We start from the raw sequence: 11,890 nt of genomic DNA, 5'->3' as shown, positions 1-11,890 counted from the left end.
CTCGGAACATTTTGGATATGGTTGGATGCGGTTGGATGCGATGCGTATGTGGAATCGTACAATATACATCTTTTTGTAATGCTCACAGATAACTAATGCGCCAATGCCGGCAACCGTAACAACGCTGCAGTTCTTTATTCTCGCGCGTCTGATACTCAAGGAATGTCCGTGTCCTTCCAGAGACTCATGACGTCGCTTCCGTGCGTCTTGAGTGCAATACGCTTCTTCATCCGTGCGACTTGTTCGGGTGAAAAGTGGTTCTTCCAGTCACCAACGATTCCCTTGCGGATGTGATCTTCCGTTGGCAGCTGCTTGATGGAGTCGCCCAGAGCTTCCCGCATCGACCTCATGGCTTCCGTCAATGTTTCGTCCGGAAGTGCCTCGAGTTTCTTCGGCCAATTCCTGAACTCCTCGTTGAGACTCTTCATGTTCTCGAAGCTGGTCATCTCCACTACATTATCGAGAACACTTGGCTGTTCCCTCATCTTGTTGCCGTACTGTTCTTTTCCGAGGAAGTCCGCTATCCTCAAGATCCATCCCGGTGTGTCCCTCTTGAGGTCCTCGTACGTTAGAAAAAGCACGTTGGGGTCACCACGGTGCTCGTACCAGGACAGGAGGTGGTCGAAGTAGTCGCCGAAGTCGACCTTGCCGCGGACGAACATATCCAGGAACTGGTCAAACGTGCCGTCCTGGAAGTCGTATGGCGGCAGGGACTTCGTGTGATAGTAGTACGAGACGCAACAGTCATATGGGTTCCGCGTGACGTAGATGTACTTGGCCTTGGTAGAGTACGGCTGCAAGTGGAACGGCAGGTGAGTCTTGATGGATCCCGGTCGCTGAATGGACATCGCACGCTCGACACCCGAAACCTCGAGGAATGTCATTGTCTTTCGGCGTTCTTCCGAGCTTGGAAGCCCGCCGACGCCACCTGTGTAGATGCCATGCACGATGAATTGCAGCCAGGTTGTTCCGCACTTGGGGTAACTGACGATGAAGACGTCTTCATCAAGGGGCTTGTAAGAAAATGCAGACCGCAGATTCTTCTCCGTCAAGGCCTTGTTAACGTACAGGCCGTCTACTTCATGGTAGATGCGTTGCGATGTTGTATCTCTTCGAGCCTGCAAGTTAGAAGACACTCTTCCTTGTAAATAAAGAAGTACAGTTTAGTGAAACAAACAGACAATGAAGCCACCGAAGGAATCAGAGAAATTAAGAGAAATTAACTGTGTTTTTGATTCAAATGTAGAAGGAAATTCAGTGGCAATTTTGCGGTAGATGCGAGATAAATGCATCGTAATACTCACGCATTACGTCGCACCTCTTTAAGGCCCCATATCCATGATTTAAATAGAGTTTACCACATTGCAAAGTGTTGTTCAGGAACTTACTCTACACACGACCTGCCTCTTCGAGGACGTCAGTGCAAGTGACGGTGGTGCGGAGTGGACCACCGTCAGTTGTACTATATATACGGGGTGTTTCAGAGAACACTTTCAAAAAAATTTTTAAAGTTTCCTGTGGCAGACAGCCCAATTCTAGTTCATGAGCTGGTCTCCTCGAAGAAGCGGACATTACTTGCATAATAATCAAAATACATAATCAATTACTTAACAATAAAACCACTAAATACATTTTTAACTAATTACCTTATGTTGCAATGTTGCCCATGTTACAATTTACAAATTCTAGCCGGGGAGTTCGCAAGGCGGATCCACTTGGAAATAAATCTCAGGATGACACAAGTTTGTAGATAATAATTCCCGAATTTTGCGGAGTAATGCATTTGTGTTACAGTTACTTTTGTGCTTGAATTCACAAAAGGACGTTCTGTTTAGAACTGTTTTGTTAAAGCCTTATTCACAGATGGCACGACTCCCCTTAATATCGGTACGTGGAGAGACGTTACAGTGCGAATCATATTGCTACATGCGTTTGGTATTTGATTGTTTGAACGAGGCGCGTGGGCGCCAACACTCGAGAAAAGAGGAGGAAGAGCGAACTGGGCTCGCGCTGTGAATCTAACCGGTCAGCGCTGCAATCGCTGTTGCAAATATAACCTGTAAATAATTGCTTGTCTTACTGACTTTTCCTTCGCGTAACATTGTGGTGGAGGTGGAACGTTCCCCGTCCCCGCCACGGAGTTCCGAAGCGGCCGCACCCTCGTCTTCTCAGCCATGGCTTCCGATGGAACCACCCCGTCGCCACCTACACCTGCGACACCAACCGCAACGTACGTTACGGTTCCTAGTCTCCCTGATCCTAGGACATTCTTCGCCCAAAACGACGTTGACGGAGACGACTGCCTAAGCACGTATGAGCGCGTTAGCCAAAGCCACCACTTGTCAATGTGATCTTTTATCTGGACGGGACACCGCGTGTCTGGTTTCGCACCCATGTGATCGAGCTCTCCAGCTGGGACATTTTCAAAGAGAGGCTTCGCGACCTATTTGGCAACCCGTCAGGTCACCAACAGGTTGCGGGAAAAGAGCTTGCCACCCGTGTCCAGTCGTTGACCGAATCGTATGTATCCTACATACAGGAACTGCTCGCGCTTTGCCGGAATGTCGACGAGCACATGACCGAGGTTGACAAGGTGGGCCATATACTAAAAGGCATCGCGGACTACGCGTTCAATTTGCTCGTCTACAACGACGTTTCTACCGTCCATGCCATCGTCAAAGCCAAAAGCTGCCGCGTCGTCCCACAGTTTTCCCGGCTCCCAAACACCCCCGCCACGTCCTCTTGCTACGCTCTTAACGCCACACGACCATTTCAAGAGAACGTCACACGTATCATTCGCCGTGAGATTAAAGCGACGAGTCCGGCCCCCTCTTCATCCACGGCATCCTGACGGTACCTTTGACCAAGCGGCCCCCACTATTTCCGTTATTCAAGCAGTTGCGCGACAAGAAATTGCAAACCTTGGCATCACTACCACCTGTCCTGTCTCCCGACCTGATGCGGCACCCTTTCCCATGTCCACAACCTGTAATGACCAGTATTTCGCTCCCAGACCACGCAGTCCTGCTGAATGGCGAACCGCAAACGACAAACCGATCTGCTTCCGCTGCCACCGCGTTGGTCACGTATCCCGCCACTGCCGCACCACCTGGATGCCGCCGTACTGGAGCTCATTCGCTGCTCCTCGCCCATACGCCCACGCTCGCCGTTATTCACCTCGCCGCCTGTACGCTGCTTCTGATGCCCCTGACAGCCGCTCCTCTGTGCGATCGCCGTCGCCTCAACGCCGTCACTCCCGGTCACCCCAGCCTCGCCGCTTTTCCTCGCCAAACCGACGGACGGAAAACTAGGCCATGCAGCTCTTGGAGGTAGTGCTGCATCACGTTCGTCCTATCCAAATCCTCTGTTGACGCTCCTCACCAACACGAACCTAATTGAAGTAGACGTAGATGTTGTTCCGTTGACGGCATTAATTTTGTCCATAATGAGCGCTAGCCTATGTCGTCGCCTCAAAAAAGTTCTTACGCGTGCCATCCCTCGAGCCGTACGCGTCGCCAATGACGCCACTGTTGCCGTCAGGGGTATGTGCACCGCTCGCATAGGAATAATTGGCCGCCAAGTTCCAGTCCTGTTCACCGTGCTCACCAGTTGCCCTCATGACCTAATCTTCGGGCTCGACTTTCTGACGACGCATTCTGCCCTCATCGACTGTACCACCGGTACGCTGTGCCTCGAGCTTCCTCTTCTTTCTGACATTCGCCCCGAACAACCGAACACCCTCTGCACTACAGCGTTTGTTCGCTTACCTCCAAAAGCCCTTACCTTTGTCAAATTGGCCTCAACGGCAACCGTGCCTGATGGCGACTATGTCGTCGCGCCTATTCGTGATGTCCTCCTGGCGCGCAACATCTCTGTGCCACACTCCGTCGTAACCCTTGCCGCTAATAGGATGTGTCTCCCCGTTATCAATTTTGGCTTGATGAAGCGATTGTAACGAAAAAGAGTAGCCTGCCTGCGCCACAGCACCATCGCTACCGGCATGAGCTCGTGGTTGCTGTCTTTCGCCGAACGCTTGTGACGGCTACCCGTTCGCGCCCGTTGCTAATAAATCTCTTAGCAAGTGGTAGAGGTGCTGGGTTTCGACCACCCTGGAACTTCGGAGTCACACTCTACCCCCCATCATGCCCGACGACGCACGCACTCCTACAGCTCCTCCAACGGCGCCGGCCACCTTGGTTTGTGCCGGTGCCTTGCGTCAGCGAGATCCCCCTATCTTCTCCGGCACAGATGACAAAGACTTGAAGATTGGATCTCGTCTTATGAGCGAGTGAGTGCACATAACCAGTGGGACGACGTTACCAAGTTAAGAAACGTCGCATTCTATCTTACGGACGTTGCGAAACTATGGTTTCTAAACCATGAAGCCGACCTAACATCGTGGTTGGTCTTCAAGACCAACTTTACCCAAGTTTTCGGTCGACCTGAAGGCATAGCGGTGGCCATGCTCCGGTCATTGACAGACGACCACGTCACTGCTTTTGCAGCCGACGCGTCTCCAGATACTCCTGATTACCCGCAGGATGCCTTGAATCTTGACGGCCCATTACATCCCATGGTCGCTCCGGACCTCGCACCTAACCAACCCGCCGCCCTATATCGCCCTGTGCCTTCCTACCGCGACATATTTGACACTGAAAATCGACCACATGGTCAGACGTCCCTTGTTAAGCATCGGATCAACACTGGTGATGCTGTTCCCATTCACCGCCGACCGTATCGCGTGTCCACGGCAGAGCAGAAAGTTATTCAGCAGGAAGTAAACGAGATGGGCTCGCCAGAGGCATTGTTGAGCCCTAGTCGAGTCTTTGGGCGTCGCCGGTCGTGCTCGTCAAAAAGAAAGATGGTGCGTGGCATTTCTGCTTTGATTACCGCCACCTAAACCGAATTACTAAAAAGGGCGTTTACCCTTTACCAGGAATCGACGAATCGTCCTTCACGTAACAATATTTTAATAGTGCCCAAATATTTCCCGTCACCGGGTCACTTTGATGTCGTGAGATGTCGTGAGAACTGTGTACTAATGAGGGGCTACTCCAGTGTGCACCGTGTGCAAGTAGGTGACAAAACAAACTTTGTGCAATGTGCTGACCTCTTTGGTAGCCTGTGCAGCGTGTTCTTGGGCAGGGGACTCCATCGTTCACAGCAGGCAGCTCTCCAACACCATATGGCACCTGCGAAACGAATATTTGGTGGCACGTTATAAATCTTGCTGCGCCTGTATATAAATCTCAGTTCTCGGTTACCGGAAATTTTACGGCAACCGGGAATGACGACCAGTCACCATCCCGTGCTCCTTCCCCTCAGCATTCACAGAAGCCTGAACATTAAAGGAGGGCAGACAGATCATCTTTGTCCCGTTATTGTTGCTTTACTGGGTAGCTGTTGGCCCAGTAGTTACGCTATGGAGCCTCCGAAAGCGCAACAAGTAATTAATTACATCATCATCATCATCATCATTGTCATCATCATCATCATCCTGGCTACGCCCACGGCAGGCCAAAGGCCTCTCTCATACTTCTCCTACTACCCCGGTCATCTGCGAATTGTGGCCATGTTGTCCCTGCAAACTTCTTAATCTCATCCGCTCACCTAACCTTCTGCCGCCCTCTGCAACACTTCCCTTCTCTTGGAATCCAGTCCGTAACCCTTAATGACCGGTAATTAATTACACTGCCTCCTAATGCGACCAGCTTCAAACGCGCGACAAGTATACAGCACGACTTCGGACGTGAAAAAGAGAAAGCAGAGTCAACACGTGATTGAGGCCAGCCGAGTAGGTTTCGTGGTAACAGGTACCAGCGACGCACATGCGCACACTATGGCCGTGGTGCCAAAAGCCGAGTCCATTCAGCATTCGACGGAACAAAAAGGGCAGAGCGCGTCTATTTCGGTTCAAGAGAAACCAGCTATCGGAAGTGCCATTGTGGCAGCTTTCGGCGACACCGGCATCGTGTGGCCTTCAGTCACCACGCCAGGCCGACTGGTGGGCTCTCAAGTTGTTTGTTATGCCACGTGACAGCCACCTCCACTTTCGGGGCACGTGATGAGCCTCATTTTTTCACGTCCGAGAAGCTGCGCCGCGCGCCTGCTTTTTTTTTTTCGCACCGGTCATATGAAATGTGCTCTGAATGAATTGAGGCTTGGTACCGTAACTATGAAATCGATAGGCGCCTAAATGAGCAACATCAAAAAAAGATAAATAAAAAATAAGTGGGACACAAAATATCCGTGACGATATTTGTAAGCCAGGGCGCGTTTTCACTTTTCATGACTTGTAAAAGCAGCTTTCATCAGCCAATTTCGGCTGGATTGCCCCCAAGTGAACACGAAATGCTTAACTGAAGTGAAGTCGTAACTTCAGAATTCATGAAAACAGAGCAGGTAAGCAAACGTTTTCCGATTTTCTTGAAGTTAACCGAAATTTCGAATTATCACAATTTTAACGGTCGTGGCTGGGATCAGTATAAAGCAGCACGCACATGCTAAAGCGTGAATAAAATACACAGCGCGGTGGCGATATCTTTAGACAAGTAGCACGAGAATAATAAGTGGCTCGCACGGCCACCCGACCAACAACACACGGTATAATGGGTCTTCGTGTGAAGAAGAAGTGAGCGTATAGGAGAAGTTGTTACTTACTGGCACTGCGAGAATCCTGAGCAAGCAAGCGACACAACTCAAATAAAGTAGAAAGCCTCAGTTATTCGTTGGTGGGTTCTTCAGCAGCCACCACGAAAGGACAACGAATGCACTTTCACCGACAAGACAACAATTCTACGCTCGATTAGAGCGATAAACGTTATCAGCGAACGCCTTCACGTATATCTCTGCAGTAATCTGCTGTACCCAGATATACCTTTGGTGCCACGTGTCAGTGTGTGCGTCCTTGCAGAGAACAATGAAAACAGAGGTGAAGTTCCCGTGTCTCTCTGCGGTTTTCAGCACCCTGTCGATTACCTCACATCATGGGAACTGCTCTCATGATTTACGACAACACACACACGCACACGCACACATGCACGAACGCACACACGCACGCACGCGCGCGTGCACACACACACACACACACACACACGCTCTGCATGGTCGTCGTGTGTTAGCAGTAACGCCTAATTAGTAGAGGTGAACGAATATTCGAAGGTTCGAATACGAATCGAATACTACACATTGGATGAAAGGGACAAAATTGGCATCCACACGAATTGTTGTAGCACGAAGGTACAAAGGAAACCCGTACGGGTTTCTTGGAAAGAAAGCCTCGCAGTTGATGGAAAAATCGTACCGGACGAGTAACGTTTGCTCCTGAAAAGATTGGATTGCAACCTCTGCAGTGCAGACCTATAGGTGACCGCTAATAGCTTTCTGTACGTTGTAGTTATGCTCTTTTAATATCTCATTTATGCATATGCCTGTGTGTCGTACACATTTCTTTTCACAGGACAGCGGGACCGACCAGACAACACAGTCAACATAAGAAAGCCTAGAGGCACTGCTCACCTCTAGTAGCGTCTGTTGGCTTTCTGACGTAGGCGCGACAAATAAACTCTCTTGACGTTCCTGGTTTTTTAGGTTTCTGGCCAGTTATACCCACTGCATTCCAATTATACAACTTGGTTTCGCTACGTGCACATGGGACATATACCCAGTGGTACCCACCTAACAGACAACTTGAGCCACTGCGTATGTAAACATTCTCGGACATGTGAGGGATAAGTATCCTGCAGCACAAATAACTTCGACTAAGTGGCAATCGGTGGCATGGCGTTTGCTCCAGGCCAACAGCTTCCCTAACCCTGTAGCCTACAGCCGCTGTTACCCAGGACTGTATACAGCCGAATGCAAAATCTGAAAAGGCAGGTCAGACTTTCGGCACATGGTTAGGTCGTCGCCCCTTAAACGTAGTCACGTCCTAGAGAAAGATCACTCTTCATTAGAAATCATGTCTTCAGGTCTTTGGATCGGTGGGAGACCGCGCTGCTCAGCTCCGATCCGGAAGTGCAAGTCCGACTTGTCCGGATGGCTGAAGACGCCACCAGGGCCCAGGGACTCCTGGCTGCCGCCTAAAGGGGGAAGAAGACAGAACAGGACCTCCCACCTCTTCCCCTTCCGTTGACGCCATCCTGGGCAAACAATAAAGTTATTCTATCTCTTTCTCTTTCGGTCAATCCCCTAGACAAGTAGAACAAGAGGCAAGACGTGAAGTCGGCAACAGAACCAGCTGAGAGAGAGAGAGAGCGAGAGAGAGAACAACTTTAGTGAAAATGCCTGCAGAGTCGGTTAGGCTCCCTCCACGCAGGGAGGACAAGCTTTTACCGCGACGCGGCCACAACGTCAGTCTCGTGCATAGTGCTCCTCGAGGTCTTGGTTCCTCGCTACTTCCGCGGGTCCGAGAGGGCCGCCGCCCCCTTCCTGGGCGTGCTGCCCCCCTTCTCCTCGGTTTCGCGCGGTCGCTGCCTCTCTAGAGCTGCCGAGTGTGCAAAACCCACTGAGGGAGCGAAAATTCGGCAGACTGCTAACATGTGGGAACGCGAAAGCATTATAGCCCCTTCGGTAAAATGCTTTTTTTTTTTGCCCGCATTCCTTGTCCACGCGATCTCTAGCCTGCATTGTAACTGCGCCTCGGAAAGGCTAAATCAAAACGCGCCCGCTTGCCCGCGTGCGACGTGACGTGTGCAATAGCGTTGGGGGAGCGTAGATCGTCTCGCACCCAGGAGGCCCGGTTTCGTTTCCCAGCCAAACCGAAATTTACCGCATTTTCTATTCAAATACATTAATTTACGTAGTTGACAGGAACTTCCCTGAGAAATGTGACGGCAATCCGAGGATATTGTGACGTGTCTTTACACTTTACGGCGTCTGGCACCATCCTATGGCCACGCCGACGAATTTTCGCGTAATGGGGCATAAACAGTTTTAGAATTAAAACGGGACCAGAGCGGGCATTGAGCCAGGAGCGTTTGGCTAGAGAGTTGTTAGTAACAGAAGCAGCAGTGTGTGGACAAAATGGAACTACAGCGTTTATTGAGCGAGAAGCACTGAGATACACAGAAGTGGCTAAGTAAAACGATGACGTTTCAGTAAACATCACAGAAAATTTCGCTTATCACCGATTCCCACATATAGACCGATTCGGCGACTTTTCTTCGAACTCGGCAACTTTCGACAATATTTATTCGTAAAGACTACGAGCCCGTAAATAAACATTCTGCCTGCTACAGTTGGCAGAATTTAGTTTTCTAAATACAATGATCATTAAAAGTTGACCCCGTGATAAAGCCACCTTCGAATATACTTCTTTTGAAACAATGATGTTATATAAAATCGCATTTACTAGTATAGTTGAATTGTCATAGAAGCAAGCTAGAAGTACAAAAACAAACAGCAATGATGTAAGCAAGCTCACTACTGTAACGCATTGCTCCGCGAAAATGATTCAGAACGAAACACGTAAACAAATATATCAACTAAATGTACGCGACCCTAACCAATACTACGTATTTGCGCAAACCTCGACGTGCTGCTGCAGCGCGATCTCCCGCAAACACGCGGTCGCAGAAGCGCTACACTCGTCTAAACGTCACGGTGTGTTCGAGGCTCACAAGTCTCCTCGATCTTCACTCCGGCTCCGGTTCCGGCCTCAGGAACCAGCCACTGCACTCGCCACGTACAGAGCCGTGTACGCGTTCAGTTGAAACAGAGTGTCGCCCTCCAGTGGCGAAGCCATCGCACCGCTGAGATAATTGGTGACGTTCAGATCTGTCTTGCGCGTTCGCCGAAGTGTCACCCCAGCCTGGTCGTGACTAGTGTGGAAAGTACGGTGCGCTGCTGTCCGCTTGTTGGTTGTGTACCCAGTCGCCCTGACGGCAAAGAGAAGGTCGGTCTTCGTAGCCGCGCCGGAGAGCATGTCCTCTTTCGCAGAGGAATGGTCTCTGCGTAGGAGTTCCACGCATGGGGAATGGCCTCCACTACGTCCAAGGACCACGAACTGCCCGCAGTGGCGGTGGGCTACACTGCACCAGCGGCGGCCGCTGCCCAGGATCGTTGGCGGGTTCGCAGAAAGTTCCAACGGTGCCGTCGTCGTCATCACCATTTTGGGAACCGCGGCGGCTTCCTCCATCGGTGTAGTCGTCGTCAACTTGCCGGTGGCGATGGCCCTCGTCCTGGGCTTCAAGGTATCGCGGCATCTCCCCTGGCTCTGAGAATGTCTCTGCCGGTGCTGGCGAGCAGCCATCGCCGAGCGTGTGTTGCTCGTGTCTATCGGGCACTAGCCATCTCTCCAGGTCGAGGCGGCGAGTCGCCGTTAGGAAGCTGGGTCAATTCGCTCGCTTCTGACCACGATGAAATTGCGAGACGCGTCCGAGCGTTCTTTACTGTCTCCACGCGGGCACGTGGCCACGCGGTATACTGGCTAGTGCGCCGAGCGCAAGTGCAGGAGCCGCGGTGGCATTGAGAGTGATGCCTGCAGTTGGCGGCCACGTGTTGCGCTGCAGTACGGGACCGTGCAGCTAGGGCCCCTAGATAAAACAACCAACTTGTTTTACCTAGGGACCTTGCGCTGTTTTGCTTGTTTCGTCTAGGTACCTTACGCTGTAATCCACTGCCGCGCCACCAGTCGGAGATGGCTGCCTGGAGTCGTCGTAGAAAATGCATCAAGAACGCGGTTGAAACGCCGCGGCCCGTGGAAGCCGACGCGTCTCGTCCCCGCCAGCTAGCGCCGCTCGGCCCAGCCAAGCGGCCGATGTTGCAACTGAGACTGTCCCGTTCGCTCCCATCGCAGCCGAACTGACGCGGCAGGCCTCACCGTTTTTTTATAGCGGAGCTGCATATGTCTACCCTACCTAGCATACCCTTTTTATGAAGAGGCAAAGCAAACCAGTAAGACATGCGCTGACACCTGGCGTAGGAAGGGGAAAACTAAGGAACAACCTTGTACGTAGTTGCATAAGATAATTACTAGAGGGACCCCTGGCTGCTAGTGTCTAGGGAGCGGCAATCGAGGCGGTTCCGCCAGCATGGGAACCCGCCTTTTGCGATGCACACTGGCGCCATCGTGCGCTGGCCACGAGAAACAATTTGGCAGGCGCCGCTGTGCGCCTCGACAGCCGCCCCACGCGAGACTCTCGACCAAATCAACGTGTGAGACAAGACCGAAACAACGTGTACACGCCGTCATATTTTGTCATCGTCAGCTAGCCATCGAGCCCGCTGGTGAATGCTTTGTACCCGGAAGTTTCTTCACCGTGACGAACGGCTGGATGAAGAGCTTCGGCAACGCTTTACAAGCTCCTCCTTGGCCTGAAACCGCTGCACCTGTGGCGTAAAGTGAACAATTAATAAAACAGTATGAGTACGCACAAAAACGCATGATTAGAATAGGGCATGACGTGTAGTTCTTAGGCAGAATATCACGGTTCACCACTGCATGTCTTGCTTTACGGTGTGTCATGTGTAAGGCGCTCATACATACACAGGCAGTGGGGAGGCCAAGAGAATGCCAAGTAGAATACGTTATTTACCCACATAAAGTGTGCGTACATCTACAAAAATGCAAAAGAAAGAACACGGTCAGAATGACCGAAATCGGTGATACCCCGTTTGTGGGGCGCCTGTCTTCTTAGAACGCGGGTACGAACAGAGCGGTTGACCACGTCTGTGTTTTTGAACTGGTGCATGTACACAAACAGCGTCGGTATTGTCACGTATAGTAGTGACGGCAAAGACCACAGTAGAAATACTGTTAATGACGAAACTAACTTTTATTGGCCGAACCTGTGCCCACAAAAACAGGCTGCACTTAAAGCACGACGATAGCGGCGAACACTGTCGGCGATCGTCGAAATCTGATAAGCAGGTCAAGCGCGTCAGCTTT

At 51.2% G+C, this 11,890-nt stretch overlaps 2 protein-coding genes across 4 annotated transcripts in view; one reads left to right on the top strand and one right to left on the bottom strand.

The window, feature by feature from the left end:
* The window catches only part of LOC126533863 (maleylacetoacetate isomerase-like), a 72,001-nt gene extending 63,826 nt beyond the window's left edge, over positions 1 to 8,175 (top strand). For all 3 annotated transcript variants that reach the window (XM_072289323.1, XM_055072458.2, XM_072289322.1), the window contains one exon: positions 7,971 to 8,175. In XM_072289323.1, coding sequence (XP_072145424.1) covers positions 7,971 to 8,134 — 164 coding nt within the window. In that variant the 3' untranslated portion in view covers positions 8,135 to 8,175. The remainder of the gene's footprint in view (positions 1 to 7,970) is intronic.
* LOC126533871 (sulfotransferase 1C2-like) lies at positions 88 to 6,795 on the bottom strand. Its single transcript, XM_050181065.3, has 3 exons — positions 6,661 to 6,795; positions 5,111 to 5,192; positions 88 to 1,118 (listed from the first exon to the last, which is right to left on the bottom strand). The coding sequence occupies exons 2-3, from the start codon at positions 5,153 to 5,155 to the stop codon at positions 156 to 158; spliced, it is 1,008 nt and encodes a 335-aa protein (XP_050037022.1). The 5' UTR covers positions 5,156 to 5,192; positions 6,661 to 6,795; the 3' UTR covers positions 88 to 155.
* Positions 8,176 to 11,890: the final 3,715 nt, after the last annotated feature.

Source organism: Dermacentor andersoni, chromosome 7 (assembly GCF_023375885.2).
Source record: "Dermacentor andersoni chromosome 7, qqDerAnde1_hic_scaffold, whole genome shotgun sequence".
NCBI lineage: Eukaryota > Metazoa > Arthropoda > Arachnida > Ixodida > Ixodidae > Dermacentor > Dermacentor andersoni.
This window is presented reverse-complemented; position numbering and strand designations above follow the sequence as displayed.